Source organism: Bombus vancouverensis, chromosome 6, assembly GCF_051014615.1.
Source record: "Bombus vancouverensis nearcticus chromosome 6, iyBomVanc1_principal, whole genome shotgun sequence".
NCBI lineage: Eukaryota > Metazoa > Arthropoda > Insecta > Hymenoptera > Apidae > Bombus > Bombus vancouverensis.
Window position 1 is genome coordinate 12,213,670 of NC_134916.1, and position 23,256 is coordinate 12,236,925.

The 23,256-nt window shown below is 44.3% G+C and overlaps 1 protein-coding gene across 10 annotated transcripts in view; it reads right to left on the reverse strand.

The window, feature by feature from the left end:
• The window catches only part of lilli (AF4/FMR2 family member lilliputian), a 168,057-nt gene that overhangs the window by 95,351 nt on the left and 49,450 nt on the right, over positions 1 to 23,256 (reverse strand). For 7 of the 10 annotated variants that reach the window (XM_033332189.2, XM_033332186.2, XM_033332188.2 and 4 more), the window contains one exon: positions 6,818 to 7,004. In XM_033332189.2, coding sequence (XP_033188080.2) covers positions 6,818 to 7,004 — 187 coding nt within the window. Of the gene's footprint in view, positions 1 to 6,817; positions 7,005 to 18,037; positions 18,076 to 18,952; positions 19,096 to 19,864; positions 20,627 to 23,256 lie in introns of those variants that run through there. The other 3 variants (XM_033332191.2, XM_033332192.2, XM_076619360.1) reach the window with 3 other exon arrangements.

Here is a 23,256-nt window from a genome sequence, read left to right on the forward strand (position 1 = left end):
CATCCGCTCCTACGATACACTGTCCTTTGACGCGTCAACCTATCGCTATTCTTTTATCTTACGACGAAGTCGCGACACTGGCGCCGTATTCAGCATCGACTATTAAAGCGTAATTTACTTATTTACCTATTCTCTTCCTTTGGAAATATTCAAAGTTACCGAATGTTACTCGAATCCAATGACTTTTTCCGCTTTCTTACATTATTCTAGCTCAAATTCTTACGTTTTATTCGAGTTCCTTTGGAAGGATTTTATTCGTGTTACGTTGGAAACTGGTGGATCGTCGTAACGTTATTCGACGCCAGAGAAAATCGTAAAAGGCGCGGCACGAAATCTAGAAACCCACGACCTTCGGTCGCAAGGAGCGTTCCATTAATTTGCCAAGCCGGTGAAGCGACACGAAGGTGCGCGCAGTTCCTTCCTCTATCGCGAGTCGGTCGGACTACGAGCGATTTAACGGAGAACGAGTGGCGTATAATCGGCGGTGTGGCGGCTCCGAGCAAGGTCTCCATCTAGCTGGAACAGCTCGTGCGCCCTTCGTCCGGTTGTCGTCGTTTCGCGTTCGTGCACAGCCGAGTGCATTACTGCGGGACATATCGGTGAAAAAGCGAGGTTCCATTCCCTCTTTACCATTTACCCTTTCGTTCTCTTCGTCCCTCCGCTCGAAACCATCTCGTTCCCTCGCGGCGCGTTGCGACCATTGCTCGCTCTAAATCACAACTTTTCGCCGTGCGAGCCAGGCTACATGGAAATGCAAATGCACGCCGTTAATCTCGGCAATAAATACGCGCCTGCTGCTTAAGTTCGCGTACGATGTCGCGACATAGTCTCGCCACAGGCGTGCACGCGTCTCCTTTTGCTCTGCCTCTTCGTCCTCGCCATTGCGTCCTTTTCCTTTTTTTTTTTTTTTTTTTTTTATTCTTTCGCTTCCACTGTCCGGCTTACATCGTGTCTTTATTTCCGATCGCGAAACGCTCTTCCCACTTCCGATATGACGCAGAGTACGTTGAAACGGCTGACTGGCAGTGAAAAAGTCAGCAAATACTGATATCCCGTTAACGCGACGTTTTATTTCTAACCTTCTGAGTGATTTATATTTATTGGATTTATCGAATTCTATTAAATATCAAGAGACATCGAAATAGCATCGTAACGAAAGATCTCCGGGGATTTGAAAACTTAAAGAGAGACACAAAATTATGTAATAAAAGATGGTCAAAATTACGACTTTTCGCCGATCGCGTAACTATTCTGAGAGATCGTGCGTCGCCGAAACCGCACACGATAAACCGATAAAGAGCGTTCGCGACTTTACGATCTTTTCTCGAACTTCGATTTACGATATCCAAGTCAGTACGTTCCCTCGACGCTCGTCCCCTTTTCTTTTTCGCCGAGATCGTCCTGAATTCTACTATCGAACTAACTTCTACCGTCGTACTCGTTGCGCCGAGCACTCCGACGTTGCACACTGATTGTCAAAAGTAGCATCGTGTCTATGTACGTTGAAGCTCACAAGCAGCTTACAAGCAGAAGATAAACAGGCTCGTCGGGCACAGGCGCTTTGATGTAAGGTCGGTGCGAGTGATATAGGTAGACTGTAAAATAAGGCGCGAAGTAGTGACATCGACCGATCTAGCCGCAACTAGGGTAGCGAATGTGACTTTGGCGAAGAGAATGTAGAAAAATCACAAAGTAAAAAGCAGGCTTGAAAATATACGAATTGTGAACGACGGAACGAAAATTTTAGATTTTTAATGAAAGACAAGGAGATCGAGTTTCCTCGGCAGCGTAAAATGTCGCTTGTTTTACACGTAACTGCAGATTCGTTTCTACCGATATAGTAATTGCAACATGTGGAATAGGAAACGATGCAGTAGGATTGGTTCACTGTAATTTCAGTGAAAGGATACAAACAGGAAGCTTAAGTTTCGATTGTTAAAAATTACGTCAGTAGCTTACGATTTAAGACCAGCTAATATCAGACTTGTATTTTTATATTGGACGAATCAATGTAATCGAAATATACAGTTCACCCTTCGACCACTCCAATCTTGACAAATTTTGAATCGGCTGCGTACTTATCCCAAATCGTATTAATGTCTCGAAAAGGATACAGAGTAGGATGTCACCCTCGCTGCAACAGCTACTACAAAATTCGCTGCTGGCGGAATGTCGGAAAAACTATGTTTTTCCGCCAGCAGTTCGTATTGCGAATCGCGTTACGCATGCACAACCTTTCTGCGTTTCGTTGTTGCACGCTATGAGTGCATCTAAAATGATATAATTATAGAAATAAGACAATAATAATGAAATAAAAGTAAGACTGTCAATCGACGTTAGATCGTTAGAATGAAATTTTCAGGGACTTAAACGTTATATGTGCGTTGTATGTTTGATTATACGGGTCGTTTTACCACGTTCTTCGAGGCTTTGTTTCACTGTCGAGACAAATGCAAGCTTTCGTGAATCGGTTCCGGTAGCGAAATAAGAGGCGCAGTCACGTTCGTGGTCGCGAGTGCGCGATCTGGCTGACGAGTTACGTGACGCTAGACTTTCAGATTCGCGAGGAGGAACACGAAGGCCGATCGAACCGATAGAAAGCTAGAAACTTCTCCTTACCGTGTATCTTCCCGTTTTTTCCCTCTCTCGCCTTCTAACGTTGCCTTTCTAGAGTTCTTGCGCGCACCTTTTAACGATCCCGTTTTATATCGCGCGAAAACAAGGTCGCAGCGACGTACGCGGGCTGAAAGTTTACTTGGAGTTTCTTCTTCGATTAATCTATGAATTATCCGTGTACTTGGCGTCGTGCAAACGATGATTAAGGTTATGATTACACGGAGGACGCGTGCTTCTGACGGCCTAACGCGTCGCGATGATCAAGTACACGGATCCTTGTGAAACAGGATCCTAAACAGGATTAACGAAAACTCCTTCAGCCAAGATACAGCGAGAACAAATGCCTCCACGTGCGGTGTCTTGTATAAACGTCTTGTACAACACCTCGAAGAATTAGACCAAAGAGAAAAAGCAAAATGTACAGGTTTAAATATAACTCTTATCTACGAAAGAATCCTGGTCCGATTAGGACTATCAGCAAAATTGAATGGATGGTAAACGTGTAAGGTATTCTATATCTTATTAGCAAGAACCTAAATCGCAAACTGTGCAATAGGAGCGAAATGGATACACTGGAACGTATCGTAGTCGAGTGTCCTCGATACAGGCAACGTAGATCAGCATCCTTAAAAAGTATGAATATTATAAGTAGGCTTTCTCTTCGAGAAGAAAAGCTATTAAAAGATATATATATGTAGTATCGGGGAGAAGGGCCTAAGAAACGTCGAGCCAACTATAGACAATGTCGCGAGAGCCGAGGCGCTGTCGGCTCCATCAATGCGTTATCGAGTCTTTCAAATAAATAGCTTCGCCGAAAAGGCCTGCGTGACCCTGGCTACGAGCGTCCGCGGAACACGTGTGCGGTGGGCCTAGCAAAAGACAAAAGAATGCTACAACGGCCAGAGAATCAGTTGAGAAGCAGAGTGCGAGTTGAGCGGACACAGAGTGTGCATCGACGCGCGACGATATTATAATCGGTCCTTTTGTTCTTGAATATCGCTGATTTAAACTACACTAAACTCTATATTCCTCTTGTATTTGAATATCACTTCTTAAAATACATTAAACTTTGAACCTACCATCATTATTTGTCCTTACTCTAAGAATCCATCAGTTACTACATATATATGTCGGAGATAAAAGGACACCAGAGCCTTCCTTTTGGAACTTTCATAATTAAACAATTGCCGTCATTCTACTCAATTGTATTTATTTGAGATTTGTGACAATGAGCTTGGGCTCAAGGCGACAATCAGTCGCCGAACGTAGCCGCGGTCAACGGGACGGGCGCTTCGTCTAACAAAGGCGTGGAATGGTAGTATGGCCCTCGTTAAAAGAAATACCCGTAGAGATACTCGACAGTAAACGTTCTAACGGTTCCTTCGGGCAAAACGATTACCAGATGTCGATGCACCTACACAGCACAAGTTCAGCTAACCTGAGGATCCGCTGTAAATCTTAGGATTTCGTTAATTGAGCTTCTTCAAACGGACAAGCAGTCCCAACTACGGGAAGATCGGAGAAATCTATTTTTCTCACGAACAAAGCTTCCGTTAGCAACTTTCCCTCAAGGGCGGCTAGCATCCTTTTCTAGCCACCAACATGGAAATTGACCAATTAACAGCAACGTCAATTTTCCTCACTTTCTGAACGAAGGCTATCCCCGACTAATCCGATGATCTCGTGTCCTTAGACAAACCCATCATAGTTTTCCTCTGGAGCATCATCGCGACGGAAAGTCATCCTCTCTCGTGAGGTTGTATTAACGAGTGACTTGTCGTCTTTACGCTCGGTGGATATTCCACGTTTTAACAAAGAGTTAGTTTAGTAATACTTTCACCGTAGCTAAGCAAGTCGGTTACGATTTGGGCTTTGGAAGAAAGCGCATTCTGTTACCCCGTTGACCGCGGATTCGTTGTTGGACCTAGGATCATCGTCATTAGCTTCTCGAGTGTCTGATTACCGCGGTTACTTGTCAAATTCTGTAATAGTCGTATTTGCACTAGTCAATGTCTTCTCCATTGCATAGCAACAATGTGTAGTCTAAACGAGGATTCGTTTCACGCCTCTAACCCTAACCATAATGTGAACCCGACATATAAATCACGCATGAGATTAAAATCCTTCTACTTAGGAGAATAAATAGGGAAACGAGTCAGGCACTATAATAGGAACAAACCGAGGTAAACTAATCTGTCGAACTAGCTAACAGCAAGAGACCACGACTTTAACGAAACAGTTAATTCATTGCAGAAATTTAGAACAAGATTCATATCTTCGCGCATGTGCACACTTACACGTATATACACCAAGATTGTACCGAACGTAAACTCCATACAAGCTACAAATACATACTACTACTACTACTACTACTACTACTACTACTACTATATAGATTCTTATGAGAGTGATCGCGTTGCATGCATTTCGACTTAAACGTATAACCACTGTAGTAATCGCAACTTAACAGGATTAACAGAAAGAACCAAGGAGCCAACTGTTTATTCTTGACGTAGTACGGAGACTCGACTCCTTAAAATGAATGTAAAGGGAGTTAGAAAATTTGGTCGGGGGAGCAAGGTGCGTCGCATAAGGCTCGTAAAGCGGTTATTAGAGAAGTTTAAAAGTCGCGGAACACCTGTTGAGCAGCGAAGAGAGGTTCAGAGGCGAGAGACGTACGAAAGGTCATCCACATGCTGTGCAAGAAATCGCATCGATGATTGCCGATCGATATCACAGAAAACACTTCAAACGATACTCTCGTTTCTAAGACACCATCGCAACTTCCCATTTTCTTCGATTTATGGAATTGGGACGAATTTGGCTATCGAACGGCACGTTCGTAGAACCTTTCTATCGTTTTTCCTGCATCGACTCGATTTGTCCGATCTTTGATGTACCAAAGGGTTGGAAATAAAAGCGGAGAAAAGACGTGAATAGAAATTCAGGTGGGGCTCGAGCGAAATGGAAGAAGCGGCTGCCGATGTTTACGAGCCATGGGAGAAGCTGGACGAGCTTTTTGGCATCGTAACGATCGTATGGGATTTCTCTGTAGACCCTTTAGGCAGCTGCTACCGCTTCGGTATTCATCTTTCGGGGATGAAATCGGAACACCCTGAGGATCCGTTCAAGAAGCGGCCAAATGTTTCCTCTTGACTTGCGTGGGCCAGCAAGAAAAAGGAGGGCGACGCCATATGGCGCCTAAATGTGGTATCGAAGCGCTAATACTCTAACGAACCGTAATGCTAAATCTGGAAGACTGGAGGTAAGTGAGTGACGATATAATCCTCGGCACGAGCTGACTGAATCGTGACTGGGTAAATATCGTATCGGTTTCAAAGAGATGCTATCGATACCAGGCGTTGTAATTAGAAACTTGAAATGGATTTTACAAGCTACTATGTCGTACGTACATTTCGTAGATGTAAAATTTATCAGATTATATTAAATTGTTCGACAAACGAAAGGGAGTCAGATCGAATCATTCGATAAACTAACGTGTAATCTGTCACGCGACGCGTGACACGCTGTATAAATTGTCTGAAATATGTATACCTGTTCGTTTCTATCTTTCCAATTATATTTATTTCTATAAATCATACACGATGGACAAAGGCTATGGAAATATATTGGATGTGATAACATTTTGCGGTAATACACCGCTGAAAACGATCGTTACGAAGAATTTTATCGCATCCACCAAACAAACAAAAGCGTCATTTTATAGGCTTGATAAATAAACATGTTATGTGTATGACGCTATAACGAAAGCTATAATTTTTTACGTAAGCGATCAAAATTCAAGTGTAAAAGTAAGTTATTTAGATTTCATAAAACCATAGTTAAAAACAAATATGGAAATGGAAATCCTAGTAGCCGATAATATTTACAGAGCGAGAGTAACACAAGGAACGATCTTCCATCTGTTTTGATCAGTATATTTACATTACGATCGTCGATCTTTGTTCCCATTCCTTGTATAAAACACATTACCATAAAAATCTACGTCTAAAGTCTAAACGATAGAAATCTTTATCTTTGTTTTCGTACTGCGAAATAAAAGTAGCGAAATCAACTAGTCTATCCTTAGATCCTGCGACCAGAAACGCTTTCGCGGGGACTTTCTCTTGGCGCAAATAAGTAGGTATCATAGTCGATGACACAATGAAGGCAAAGAAGAAAAATAAGACTGGAGACTTACCCTGACAGGAGCACGGAAGAGCGGGGCGGTGACAGCGTGCGGATTAGAATGATGGTGAGCGTGGTTGTGGTGGCCATGGTGATGGTGTCTGGTGTCAGGACCACCTCCTGCAGCCGCTTGTTCGGCCTGGACCGACATCGCCGCGCGGGCTTGTCGTTCCCGCTCCCGAAGCCGGTCCCGGTCCACGCTGCAAGTCAAATATTCCTTTCGATTAGTTCTCCGTTGACTTTTCAGGATAATCGACGGATTATCGTTTTCGATTCGACTTTACTGTCGCTTACGAATCATCCATCGACATCGCTGATATGTTATTTCCAATTGATACGTGCGCTAATTGTAGGGTTATTTGCACAATGTTGAGGTACTTTAATGTATTCATTGGAATATCTAACGATATTCGATATAAATCGAACGCTTCCGAGTATTTTTATCTTCCAATTTTTTTACTATAAACGTTACTTGTCAAATATAACGTAAAATATTACACAGAGTAAAGCTCAGATTAGTTAGAATTCTCCATTAAATGTAACGACTAATAAATTATACCTATGGTTAACAATGTATATCCGCGTCAATGTACAGTACCACGGGTTTACGGGATACTTAACTCATCCAAAACAGACACGAATATGTGTTGTAATTATACATAATGTAAATGATATTGACACATATTTATTTGATAATTGCATATGTTATAAGAAAAGTGAAAAATTATGCTGTTCCGAAAACTGTATAACAAACTGATTTTAAAGCTCGCGTTTGAAGATGATTTACGACCGGGCGCGTGCGTATTCACAGGTTGTTTTTATACCAACGAAAAGACAGATCGAGTGTATTTAACTAGAAAATGAGAAGATCGATACAGGAGACACAAATGGACTTCTTCAGCGAACTAATGCAGATACAAGACGCGCTAGAATTGGCGTGGGTCGCGTTGCGTGTCGATGTTCGATATCCGTGACATTGGCTGAGCAAACGTTCTATTTTAAGTGCGTCTTTTTAAAGAAAATTCTATCGCGCTTCTTGCCACTGTCGACCGCAGAATATTATCGGCGGAGCGATCGATCGATCGATTCGTCGCGCGAGTGATCATCGCGGCGAGAATCGTCCGACCTTCGACCGGAAATCGGCAGAGAGCCGGTGTTTCATCGCACGTGTGACACGCTGTCGAGAGTAACTCCCACGTTTTAAAAGAATACCGACAACGATGAAAGAAACTAGGCAAACAGAGACAGGAGAGATTCGTGACGAGCCATAGAGGGAGCAGCTGCAGCTGGCGCAAACACCTGTTTAGTCGCGTTTCCGGCGACGACGACGTCGGCAATTGCGTACGAACGAACCAGGCTTCAACACGGCTCGCGAATTATCGATTCTGTCAGGATCGCCACCAACTGCCAACCGATGGAAAGCTCTTTCCTGTTGCTTCTTATCTTCCACCGCGAAATCGAATTACGCGTTACGTTAAAGAAACCCATCGTTGAGAATCGTCGATCGAACAATGAAAACTGGGTCAACGAATCGCTTTTCAATCCCGATTCGATCCACCGGCCAACCAACCAACGTATTTCCATACGATGGAAACCGGCACGCTCGCAAAGAATTACTAATTTCCGTCCAGCGGATATCGATCCGCGCCGCTAATCCTCGTCGCCGCGTTCATTAACGAACACGGTGCGGCTCGTCGGTGCGGTGATTGTTGTCGATTTTTCGCGGCCACCGGAAATATCGAGGGGACGGGACAAAACGTTGCAGGAAGATCGCTTCGGGTCGATAGCGCGAGATCGGTGCAAAATTCACAGGACCTGGGACGAGTCGCGACGTCGAATTCACGGTTCAGGATTCAGTCAATGGAGTCTGGGGCCATTGGCCGACGAGTCGGCGACGGGACAGATATTACCGGCGGCGTAGCATCTCGCCTCGTTCCTCCACGCGCCTGTATCTCTCCCCCATTACGAGTCCAGATACGACTGATTCCCTGGTTACTAAAATTCATTCCCTTCCTTTTCCCCTCTGCCGATATCTTTGCCAGGCTGAGGACGCGTTGCTCTCGCGATTGCTAAAATTCTCTGATAAAACGACCATACGCGCCGCTATAACCGACCACCAAAATCCGATACGAATATCCGTGCGCGTATCGCACGCGTATTGCTGTAGCGTTTAACATATACAGAAGACGATAGAAATGTGAGACATAACGACGAAGTAGAGTCATCGGAATCGGTTGAAAGTCAACATCTTCAAATTCAATGTTGAACTTTGCACAGAGTAATCAGGCTTATTGTATATTAATGTATGCTGTACGTATACGAGGCATCATTAATCTTCGATATGAGAAGGAATGTGAAAATATTCTGTGCTTCGTGTTCAGCAAGAAGACATATATTGTTAGCAATCAAGAGTCTTGTTGCTACTATCGGGAACTGTGTATTTGAACAGGACGATTATTATGGAACAACGTATCGGCATCTGATTTGTTGCAAAATCACGAAATCATTCAAGGTAAATTTCACTTCGATTTACACGTGCAAAATCTTCCAATCGTTGCTGAAATAAAAAATTTCGATTAAACGATCGAGCAGCGATAAACGATAACAGCTGCTGCGAAAGGATATTATAATCTTCATGATACTCAATTTCCGACCATTCAAGATATCAGTATAAATCAAAGTCGAAAAAATAAGTCAGGACAGAGATCCAGGTTAATTAATGAAAACTGAGTTTCTCTTTTCCGTCGTAATTTAGTATCCTGTTCTACGAACCTTCTGTATCAGTACGCGTATAATTTTACTTATTCGTTTCTTGGAAACTGTAACCTAACGGTGTAAGGAAATAATAATAATAATAAATTTCCTAATCGTAGTTGTAATCTTTCTAACGATTCTACCTTATCTCGCGTTTCTATCTTCTCCTTTGCCAATATAGCTTTGGCCGAAAGGTTTCGTATCTGTATGAAACGTTCAAAGGTGTAGCGATTTTCAACTGTTAGTACAGTTTCGACGAGCATTCGCTCATCTTGCGCGCTATAGTTTGCGTTCAAGTAAAATTGGGGCAGTTCCGCCAGGCTGCAAGTGTTCAAACCCTCGACGATCTCTTCTTTTTCGCGCCCACGCATCCGGCAACCATTTACACGACTCTATCGTTAAGAGATTTTTGAAGACGATTGCAACGAGAAGCACGGGAAGCCAGCCATTTTATCGAGTGTTCGACAGGTCACAAAGCCGACAATGTTCATCGTGCAAACGAAGCCTGCGCGCTTTCATGATTAACGCCTGGGTAAATGGAAATGGGATACGCCGCCCTCCAGGATTCATGTTCGCTCGGCTGAATTTCCGCCGGTCGGACAATTTTCCAAATTTTCCATCGGCAATTCGGCACGATCGTTCTCGTCGACCGGGGACGTCCATCGACGTCATCGAGTGTCACGACAAATCATTTCGGTCCCGCCAGATTGATCGCCGACTCGATGGTGTCCGACCGTTTTACGAATTAAATAACGTTGCGTGCAGGAAAGAAAATAACGACTTAATGAGTTAACGACTGAAAGAAAACGACTCTGATCAATATCGAATCGTACTGGGTTAAGTGCATACACTCTGTCCGCATCTTTATTCATATGTAATGGCTGCAAAATGTATTTACATATCGCAGTGTATTTGTTATAACGTTTACATGAATAATTAATCAGATCCAATTATATTAAATCTCGTATCATTAGATGGTATAGTATCTTCGCACGACTATAAAAATTCAATGCTGTGTAAATGAACTGCCACCTGTAATACAATTATATTACCGTAATTCTATATGAATTTTTCCTTTTTCCAAGCGAACCGCTTTAGACGGATAAAAAATTCAGAAAAGAAGAAATCGAAAGATGCGAGGTCGATACGATGCGATCGTGAATTTTTTAAAAATGGAGCAGCAACATCCTTTTTCCAACGGCACGATCAAATATCTGCCAACGAGTTTTCCAAACGAATCACTTAGCGGCGGATCGATCCGTCCCGGGGCGGAATATCACCTCCGGAGATAATTAACTCGCGTTAATCGCGGTCCGTTAGAAATGGCAACGAAGAAGAGACGATTTAAGAGAGCTCTCGCATTTTCTGCGATTCGCGATGAACAAACGGGAAGAAGGAAGTCGGCTAATCGACAGAGAGTAAAGTCAATAAATCCAATCTTTTTTTTTCTCGATCGTTCCGCTATCTCCTTCGCGCATCGTAATTACTCGTGGACCGATCGAAGCAATTAATCGATTCGTTGTTGATACATTTCATCGACGATAATTATATTCTTCAAGTAAAAATAGCCTTACTTCAAACACGTAACAGATGTCTGATATCTAACAGGAAATATTGTTAGAAATATTCATTGGATCTCGATTGTTGGTTCCTGTTAAGCAAAAATCGATAGTGGAGCCTCGCAGAAGCCAAATCGATCAACTTCACTTTTTATTAATTTCCTAGTTTCATTACTTTTCTCGTTGATTTCGCAAGTATTCGCTTGATGTTCGATTCTCAGGGAATAAAATGATAAGTTCGACCGTAAGTTCATTTATCGCGAGAAGATGACGGTAAATAACGGTAAATACTAAGATAAACTTAGAAGACAACGATCGTAGAACATCGTCATTTGTCCGTACGTTTCAATTTGCCAAGTTGAGCGACGTCGGTTTCTGAATGGCTTAGTTGTCTCATAAAGATGTAAATAAATTTCTAACGAATCTTTTAAAAATTCTTCAAACCATTAACTCTTTATCGATGGATTTGCAAAACGCAATCACGAAAATGGGAAATCGGTCGAGAATATTTATCGAAAAGCACAGGGTCAGAAATCGACCCACAGAGAACGCAATCGGATATCGAATGGCCGCGCAAGTGTGTATTTTTAATTAAAAAATCGTACATTCACGTCGGTAACGATGACGAATATGAACTGTAAATGGAAAACGTTTCCCAGTTCGTTTCGCGAGAGAGCGCGGTTGGGATGCTTCTCTTTCTCTCTTTCTCTCTCTCTCTCTCTCTCTCTCCCATCTCTCACTTCCTCTCTCGTTAATCAACTGGAAATTCCAACGGCCAGTCCCGGAATAAACATTTCGTGGCGTATATTTGCGAGTCTGCACGATAACGAGGCGTCATCCGATTTCCCGCGTTCCGCAAGGCACGAACACGGAGACCGTCGCGTCAGGTAGCGATCGATCTACGTCAGCGCAGCGGTACTCGAGCAACCGGTGACGTGCTAACATGCACCATCGTACATAGTGCTCTATTCTCGCGCAAATATCTCGGAAACCGAGCACGTCGATGTTTAAATTCGTACCTGCGCGTCTACGTTCCGCGTTATTTCGGATATCAACGTCTTATAAATTGTATTAAGCGTACGATATCTTTCCTATTGATTCACCAAAATTGGCTGAATGAACTGGTTTTCGATTACCTGACCGCGTTGCTGCAGCGATCGTTCTATCGGTTTGCTAAAGGTTTCGTAGCCTAAATGATACTCTAGGAAACACGTTCGAAGCTTCCTAAGTTTCGATGATTTAAAATTCTTGAAAAGCTATCTCTCATAAGAAACTCGTTAACCTTTCGCCCGTAATATCGAGTCACATTTCTGCTACTATATGTTACAGTTTCAATTCAACAAGGATTTTCTCACTTGTCGATAACCGAGAAACCATTCAAGACAGAAAGGGTTGACTCGCAAAGACCGTGGAGAGAAATTATCGCTATCGCGAATGGAACATCGCGTCGATACGCTTGTCCTCGTTTTTGAAATTAATGAAGAGTCGAACAAACGCGATTAAACGTTTCATTATTATCCGATATTGAACGGAGAGTAAAAAAGTTGGTCTTTGACGCAGTGTTTAATTAGCCCTCTCGGTAACGTCGGTTACACCTACGTGACGCACTTCGGTTGCTTTCTACAGCCCGAGCGTCACACATACGTGACGCATTCTAAAACCTACTCGGATCGTCTACTTTAACTTTTCTATTACTATATGTGCGAAAATATATGGTATCGTATTACGTAACGCGTTGACAATTTGAAACTCGGCCTGACAACGGCGACGTCTTCCTTAGACCGTGATAGCGAAAGGGTTAACATGTATTTGCGACGACATCCCAACGAAAAGGTTACCGTTAAAACAACATTCGCGCGAGGTGAAATCTCATCCGTGGCAACTTCCTAAAAACAGAAAGCATCTGCACGTGACGATGTAGAACTTTCTGGTGGATACGGGCGGCGAGATTTCATCGCTTGGTTCCACCTTCTTTTTTGGCGCGAAACGTAACGCTGCCCACCGCTACTCTGTTGGGTGGTGAACGCACGTCGTGCTTTTTAGAAGTCCGTCGGTGTACGCGCGCGCCCGCAACGCGAAGTGCAAACTAGCACGCGAAAGAGTAACGCACACGCGCTCGCGCTCGCGTTCGCGTTCGTCCGGCTGCGCGTGCACGCACACACCGAGTCGGCTACCGCCGTTGCACGCACGTGGCCGTACGTGTGGCGAATTAGATTCGAGCTTAGTTAGCTACACCGGCGATAAACGACCGAGACAGCGAAAGTATCCGCACCGGGGATAGGATGGGAACGACGAACAACCAGCGACGAAGAGCGTACGCTCGCGAGGGAAATAGATGCACGAGAGTACCGAGAGGATCGACAAGAGATAAAGACCGATGAACGCGTATAAGAGCGAGACGAATCGAAAGCGCGAACCGCAGAGGAGTGGCAAGGGGAATCCCTGAGTTGTCGCGTTTATTTTGAGCCGACGAAGGCTAAATGCCGGATTGCGCGGCCGCAAATTCCCAACGATTCGACTGCTTTTTCTCTCTCTCTCTCTCACTCTCTTTCTCCCTCTCTCTTGTCCTCTGTCTTTTTTTTCCGTGTATCTCGTAATCTCCCTCGCTACCTTCATTTTTTCTTCGCACGAAGCCACGCGACGTTAATTACTAATTTTGCCAGCTTAACCATAGCCGAATACGCGACAGAAATCGATTCGCAAACATCGACCAGGAAAATTCCACTTCCGTACAAGGAAATATACCTCGAATCAGCGGCAGAAATCAATCCGCGATCAACTCCGTCGTGTTTACAATTTCGTCTGGAAAGATTGAATCGTTCGAGACAAATGATGAAAACTTGTTGTACCGGCTGGCAAAAGTATTTGAATATGCATGTAACGAACGACGTGTGTTCGTCGTAGGAATCTTTCAACTACGTATATATCATAGGTGTTGGTTGTTTACGAAGTTATTTATCGCAATAGGTAAATTAATAGAAAATTAATGTACAACGTAGCGTCTTGAGCATATAACAGGCGTCGAAGCCGATTCCAAAATAGCAGGGCTTGTTAACATAACGAACGAACGACTGTTTAAATACATTTATAATCTCTGCGAAATATGTACTTCTACTGAATATCTCGCAATTTTTATGTACATTTCCAGACTTTACAGTCGCAATGGTCCAGTCTCGTAACGGTGCTAATGAAATTTCAAAATGTTTAGCGCACGATATATTGGTAAATGTTGTTCGAATATTTTCGCGAACCTGTGTATATTTGTCGCCGAATTGAAAACACGTCTGACAGTAAAATGAGGGGACGTCGTGGAGAGACGTTTCTCGTCTTTCCTCGACTGTCACGCCGTCGCAAAATCATTTCTTCCCGTTGAATTGCAATCGGCAAACCCAATGACTCGGTTCCATTGACACTGACACACTGACATCGTTTCACGGTACGACAACCTTCGAAAGCCGCGTTTCGTTCTACGCTCGTGCGCTAATCTCCTTGAACGAATTGAACGGCGCCTCTTGAACCGCAACACGCCTTCTCAACGCCATGTACTCTCGGCCGTTATTCCGATCAATTTTCAAACATCCCGAACGCGTTATTTCTCGTTTCTCGTTTACCCGCTGCAAGCTCACACGCAAACGAATATAATACTTTCGACTATTGTTCCGCCAAACGTTCGCATAAGCAAACACTCGGAGGAAACACCAGTTCCGCGAATCGCCTGGCTTGAATTATTAATTGCGCGATAGATAAGATCGATCGATCGCGGTTACGTCAATCTTCTAGAAAACATGCATCTTGCGAATGTCACATGGCGCCCGATCGAACATTAACGTCGAAACGCTCGCGAATTATATTACCTGGAATCTCGAGGATATCGGCTAAACAACAACCTTTCGATTTATGGAATGGCAGTTGTACGTTAATAACGAGGCGCGATAAGACAGTCTGCGCATTCAAATTTAGATATCCACGCGTTCGCGCGTTCCAACATCGTCGGTTTGCTGGAAAACCGATGGAACAGATAGAGAAAAATATATTTTCCAGGAAATCGGTCTCGGATAGGAAGTTTAAAATACTCGAGTATTTAACGACGCGTAAATTATTTTCTTGCGCGATTTGGCTAATGTTTTACGGATTTTTAGCACCTCTAATAAAATGATCGCGTATATTCGTACCCTTTGCTATTAAATTCCCATGACTTTGTGACTGAACACTTTTATGGGACAATTACGACGCTCCTAGTACGTATATATCCTAGTAAATGCACTACCGCTCATAACTATTCGAACGACTTGAAAAGTCGATGGATATTGCATGAATAATTGAAATTTAAGCCGCGTGTAGTTTCAAAACACTGTCCATTGTTCCAATAAAGTAGCTATCACGTGCGTTAACAATAACAAGAAACGCTTGCTTAGCTTTCATCGTTGAAACGAAATAAATCACAAGAGGCGCGTTGTTCGAATTCGCTTTTAGACCCAATTTTTAGACATTGTATAAAATTGAAGACCTTCTAAACGTGTCGTTATTCCAGCAAACCGACAATGATTACAGAATACAGTATATCGACTCAGCCATGAATAAATTTAAATACAGACGCAGTACTTACGCTGCTTTCTGAAAAAGTCATCCATTGTTTTACCCTTCGTTATTCACTCGCGAGACAAGTCTGGTATTGCGAAAATTCTGGCAAAACGGTGGTCGACGAGTAAAAAAAAGTTTGGAAATTAGTCCCGACGAGCGGACAGTCGGCCGATTAATAGCACGTAACTCGGTCAAAGTTCAAGAACGGTCGGAGCTCATCTTCGCCTCGAATTTTCTTTCGTTCCTGGCATTGAACAGAGCTGACGGTAATGTCAAGTCCAGGCGCTCGGAAAGCTGAAGTCGCCGGACAGAGAAGCTACGTCTTAACCATTGTCGATAACCATTATATAATGGTCGCTCAATAGCATCGTCCGTTAAACAAAGATACGAGAAAATATCCACTCTGTATCGTTGGGATAGAAATTGTCATTCTCGGGCGATAATAAAATAATAATTGACAGCAAAGAATGTCCATTGCAATTGGAAATATTTTAAATATAGTTATTTCGTGGAACGCCTGTATCGATCTCTCAAAAGAATGTTCCGCGTGCTCTTTTCTTCTTCGTTGTTTCGCAGTTTCATGGAATTTTTACCAACTTCGATGACAAAAAGAAACAAGCTCGTTACACGTGTACAGCACTTACGTTAAACGTCGATGTAAATAGCTTAATAATTAACGCAATTCTAAACGGTTAAGTAGGTACGATAAAAGATTACCAATCTTGGGTCGACCTTCAAAACGAACGATACATATATAAGCATTCGAAATGTAGATTATGGTTCTAGAGTGCCGATCGGATATAGCCGCGTTGGTTAACACGTGTGAACCTGATGATTTGTATACTATACTTTGCGGTGTAGCTTAAGTAATAATCGATTAATACAAAAAATTAGATGTCGGAGAGGTAACGGAACAACGAAAATATTTGATATTACACGCTCACCATTCGTATTTCCCGGAATAAGAAATTACCATCTCGAAACGTCGATATTCCAATATTTTATCGTCGTTATCGTTGATTAAGTCTGCTATCAGAAATTATCGCGCCTCTAATCTCGTCGCGAAATATGTCGCTACATTCCGATTTCCTTTATGTGTTTTTTCGCTTCGCGATCATTTCGAACAGCCGAGGAGGAATCGGGCAACAAACGCTGCGGTCTTGAAAACCCAGTTTCTATGAAATTCTAGAACATTGCTATTCGATAACGACGTTCTACCGTAGCGTCGTATCAAAGTTTCTCTTTCTGTGTGTGTGATTTCGGGACACGAAATATTATCTATTCATTCGTCTGACAACTACGCCGAGTTGTCCTGAATGTACGAATCCAATATACATATCTACCGATAATACCTCTATCGTCGCATTGTGTACGCAATGGGCGTTGATAAAGAATATAATGGGGAAACCTTCGCAATATATTCGGTATTTATGCAACGATAGACGATTATTAACGGCTGATTAATCACCGTACAAATCATCGTCGCTGATCATCGAAATACGAAGATACGCGGTAAGAATGAAAGCGCGAAGCATTACGAGGAGAAATACTTTTTTAACCAAACTGATGAAAGTGGCGTGACGAAAGAGCAACAGATACATTTTCTCTTTATCGTTAGCTGAAATGTAGCATTTGTTCGTTGTTCAATACACGTTTCTGACTTCCCGAAATCTTTCACCTTTTAAATTACGTGCCGATATTTTATACTACGAATGGAGGTTTTTGAATGAAACAAAAAAACTAAACAAAATGATAAACTTCAATCTCGGAATGGTAGATAGAGCCATTTATCTACGGAAAGTAGTGCTAATCGCTGATAAGAAATACTATTCGATCGATGAGAGAATCAAATAGATTTTTCTTGCACGAATTAAAAGAATATACGACAAGAAAGAAAAATATTTTAGAAAAATACAGTTTTATCTCTGCGAAAAATTGCCATCGAATACGAATAGGAAATTTTACGACTTTGTCTATTCGAATATTTTTAAACGAACATACAATATGTCAAAAAATATATTCGATCGTGATTTCTCGACATGTAGTTGTCGCGCAAGATAAGCTCTGCTATAGATAGTACGATAAACCAATTTCCAATGACATCTTCCCCCAAATATTGTAAGTTTTCAAGTACATTTCCGTCAATTCGTACCAAAAAGTTTATTCGATCTTTAAAATTACTTTCGTGTGTATACGCCTCGCAAAATTTTAAGCGTCTCGTACACCATTTTCTACGCATTGTGTTCTCTTTCGGTTCACTAGTGCGCTCTTTACTCCGTCGCGTGATTATCAATTTGTAAACGATTGAAATCCAACACCGACCGAAATCTTTAACGTACCAAACGTTTATCAGCAATCGCATGGACGATCCCCGGTCCAGTGGACCGGCGATAATTTCGCGGAAATCGAGATCGCGGTCGAGACGCTTGATCCGCAAACAGAGCACGCGTGTACTCCACCACTGCGACGCAGAACGACCGATGTTTTCGACACGAGATGATGTTTCTCGGACCAGTGGACGGCCATTTTTAAAAGGAAACCAAGGCTCTTTGGTAGCAGCGTTCTCTGTCACTTACGTAATACCAAGTTAGCGCGCGCCGAGTCGAAAGAGCGAGGGAAGAGAAGCACGAGAGTGGAACGGTGGAATAGAACGAGAGACCATCCCGTTGAAGAAGGACGTCGAATCGTGACAAAGTTTCTCAACGATGAACCGTAAAATTTTGCCACTCTACTCCCCGCTACTTCTAGTCATTCCCTATAACCTGGCTTAGTTGGCGACGTCACCGATCAACGGCAAAAATGCAGGAATAGAGGAATCTACCGTGTAGTCCGTTAAAGATAAGGAAGTCACGATAGGGAAATCCATGACGCATATAACCGCTAGTGAAATAAAAAACGATAACGCCGATTCATCGTCACAGAGCCGAGGATTTGTATTATTTCCGCACTTTATACACGCGTTCTGTACAGAGAACGTGGCAATTTTCTCTTCTTATTCTTCCTTCTCTCCGTCTTCTTCTCTGATTAAATTAAACGTAAATGAATCGAGCTTGGTAACGCGATCAGCCAGTTCGATCGTTCGAAGTACGCGAACCCGACGACGCGTCCTCGAGGCTACGAACGATCAATCGCGCACAACTCTGGAATCGAAGGTAGGATTCAACGAAACGGAGATTTCGTACGGTGCGATACTTGGCGTTATTCCGGTAGCTTGGTAAGTAGGTCTTATAAGTAAGAGAGAACATGAATCATACCTTGGCACGGGCACGTTCTAAAACTGAAATGACGCGTTACCGTTGTTATCCTGCGTGGACCCAGGGTAAATACGTCGAATAAATACCGAAGACCGTTGCGTATCAACGTAAACAACGAGGCGACCCGACCAGCACGCGATGTCAGTAACGAAGAACTAAGAAGGTAACGTGCCGTTTGAATGCGAAAGAACAAAAATATGGCGGCACGTGGTATGATGAAATCGCGATATCTCCGCGTCCGAGCGCTCTTGAAACATGGCTGCCAACAAACGTTTTCACGCGCGACCGTCCGTCGATAATTTTCTGGAATCTACACGAATACTGGCACGAAGGATCGACTGCCTCGATGACCGTGCATGGTACGTTAACGACGTGCTCGTGCCTCTGGTATTTATATCGCGCGGAATCTAGTTTCGTCCGGTGTCGCCGGTCGAAAGTAAACAGACCACCACCTCCAACGTTCTCAACCAAATTTCCTGTTAATCCGGAGAGACGTTTCGAGTCCTGTTGATAACAGTTTGCCCGCTATTGAATCGATACACGCGTCTAACCCGTCTAAATTTTCCCCACGTGTGCCGCGCGCGCTTCTGTCACGAAATACAGCAGCTGGTCACGAAAGTCGTGTCATACTTTCTCCAAAAGTGCTATCGGAAAACTAGGATGTACGGTGAGGAGAAAAAACTTGGGATAACACGCGATCGAACGTCGCGTTCCATAGCGCGGATATCGTGACGGGTTAATCATTCGTCTTCTTTTTCTTTTCCGTTTCACCGTGAAAAACGTCCGTCCCACGCGCAATCTATCGCAGCACCGCGGCCACAGTAGGTACAATTTAATTTATCGTTCGCACGAGGGCAAACGGAACGAAACACGATCGCGTCTCATTTACTGGGGGATGTTTTATTTACTCACCGTGAGTTCAAGAAAGGACCAACTGCCGGCTAATCGCGGTATCCAAAAATAATCCTAACAAAATTGACTCGTCGCTAGAACTGCGATCACCGGAATCACTAGAAATACCGAGAATCGTGCGCGAGGAAACGGCTCGATAGCCCGCCAGTGACGACGAGATGCTTGCGCGAAAAAACACTCTCATTCTTTCGCCGAACGCTCAAACGATTCCTCGAGCAGAGCGTCGATCGGCATTTCCAGGAGCACGAGAGAGGAGCGGCTAATCCAGAAGCGCGCGCTCCCGCTCGTACAACACACTGTGCAACAACCCACCAAGATAAACGCACCAACACTCTCCTAGGTCAACACCTTTTTCCATTCGACCGACGTGAAGAGAAACCGAATCGCGAACGATGTCAATCGCGAGAACGAATCGAAGAGACGGCGAACAACGCGAGAACGCAGTGCACTGATTACGAAGACGAGTCCCCTTCGCGCGTTAACATTCTTTATTTACTTGCACTCGTCGGCCGGACACACGCGGTTCGATTTCTTCGAAATTCGAACAAGGGTCGCGACACTCGTAATTTGTTTACATGACGCGATTAGAGGTTAGACGGCAACGTGACGACGATGACGGCGATGACGAAGACGATTACGAAGACGACTACGACGAGACGACAACGACGACGGCGACGACTACGTCCGAGAGGTACACGACAATACACGAAACGGCGACGACGTAGCGCGAGTGTGCACGAGACGATCGTCGACGAGAAACTGGCACCTTCCGGTCGAGACGAGGAGAGGGAAAGCAGAAGGAGAGAGATAGCCAGAGATACACACGTACACCGTGACGTACGTGTGCGTGTGTGCGCGCGCGGTTGTACCGAGAGAGCGGGAACGAGAGAGAACGAGGAAGAGCGAGAGAGGAAGAAGGGAAATCGCGACACTAGCGACCATGGGGGCGATTCTCCAGCACACGCTCTTTTGCCGCAAAAGCTCGCGCACTACGAGCACGAGAGAAAAAAAAAAGTACGCACAGATCTACTGTGTACGAACCTCCCCTCCCGTCTGCCACCTCTGCACCCACGGCAAGCCGTCGTCATCTTCTCGCTCCAACGATTCTTTCTCTTTTTTTCGACCCGTTCTTCCTCGCTCTTCCTCTCCTGCGCGATCTATGTACGCGTGTGTGTCCGTGTGATCATCTATGTATGTACGTTGCACGTATATGCACGTATATGCACGTATATGCACGTCTATACCCGTTACGTGTTTAATACTCGGTGTGCGTGTTCACGCGAGAGACGGAAAGAGAACGAGCCGAACAGAGACGAGGAAGGGTTGACGCGCGTGTGCGAGACAGAGAGGGAAACAGAGAAGCAAGGAGCGCAGAGCGAAACACTGGAGTGGGAGATTATCAAAATGGCCGCGCGCGCAACTTACTCCACCTCCTCTACTCCTCCGCCACCGCCGCCTATTCCTACGCTTCTATTCCTCCTCTTCGGTCGACCGACACGCCGCGCCGCCTCGCGCGGAAACCGCCAGGCGCTCCGCCGCACGATATAATAGCAATGGATTACCGTGACACTCGCAACGCTACTGAAGCTTCTTACTGTTTGCGAACGTCGTTGACAATACGCACAAAGCGCTGGCGGGAACTTGGCGACGAACGCGTGCAACGATTTATTTCTTCGTTTCTTTTTCTTTTTTTTTTTTTTAAAGCCCACCGAATGGAAACGAGATCGCGATACCCGTCGTCTGTACCGTCTTCTATCGTTTCTGATTCACTGCCGCGACGATTACGCGTCGAGTCGTCGTACGTCAAAAAGTTCTACCTCTAAAACGTGAGATCGTTACACGGAGTTGATACGTTACAAGCGCGACTAGTACATCGTACACGCGTCACGTTTGACATTCTCAAAAAAAAAAAAAATAAAATCCTACGCCCGGGCGTGCAAATCTTTTCAGTGGTATTAACTCGTGCGGATGCGATCATAATTTAAAGTTTACCTGCGACCGAGCAACGATTCACGAGACTGGTCAAGGTATGTACGTATCGCGTTTAAATCTCTTTGACATTCGAAACAGGCGTTCCCACACATTTGACTAATTTTCGAACAAAGGGCGTTACAACGGGCGACCCCGGCTACGGGGGTGAACTCGTGCCAAGCCGGTTTTCGGAGGAAATTGGCATATTAATTTCCGATAGGTTTTACGGCACAAAAGCCACGCGTATGGAAAGCAGCGAACGGAACCTTTATGAGAATTTTTATCGGCTCGTTTCGAAATCCCTTTTACACGCCCGTATGCCACACACGTTCCCCACAGCACACGCCCATCTGGCTTCCGTCGTTTAAAATAATATCGCGAATCGGTGGGATTTTAAATTTAATTTAATCAGCCTCGATGACCGCCTCCGCCCCCGCGACACCCTCGATTGCGTGTAAATAGTGCAATAACCGCGGTCGCCTCCGTACGGAGTAATTAACGAGAGAAGTCTGCGAGCCAGTTGGGACAGTCGAGGAATCTGGGTTATCGTGGAAACGCATCGGCCGAATTAACTCGTTGTCGGCGTTCCTCAAGTTCCGACTACCAGGTCAGACTATAGCCATCAGAAACTGGCGTCTGTCAATCACGCCGCTAAATTGCCGTATCGGGGCGTAATCCCAATGGTTCCGCGACTCAGCTTCGACAAGCGTCGCTGACAATCGAACGCTCCACTCGATCGACTGGTTGGCTACACTGACCTACGACACGACCGACCACGTTGTTTTTCAAACGGACGGGGATACTACACCACCACGCTTCAACCAGAAAAAGACGAAAAAGAAAAAGAATACGAGGAGACGTGTTTGTTTTTCCCCGACTCATCGACTCTCTATATACTACCCCCTTTCTCTTCTTTCTTTCGTCTTCCGACTACTCGACGGATCTACTCGGTTTATACTTTCGACCTTTCTTTTTTTATACACGTCTGCTCCATCACCGGGCGAATAAGACGACGTTACAATTTCGAAGACGATGAAACAACTGGTAATCAAGAGACAGAGAGGGAAAGAAAGAGAGAGCAGTAGATAAAAAAAAAAAATTCGGTCAGTCAGCGGACAGAGTATCCGAAAACGGAGAGACTTGGCGCGATCGTGGAACGCGTCTCTTCGGATTGCACGAGGCCGCCGCGTCTCGGAAGTCCGTGAAATTCGAGCGAATGCAACGCGGCGGGCGGTCGTCGCGGATGTCAGCGAAATCATGGTTCTCCAGAATACGCAACCACGCGAGACGATCGTGCTCGTCGTTGACGATTTCGCGGAAATCAAGCTCCCGGAATAAACGTAGCAACTGCGTGGAAAACGAAAGATAATGTCTCTATGCATGTATACGTGCGATTTACCGTGCGTATATAGCGTATACAC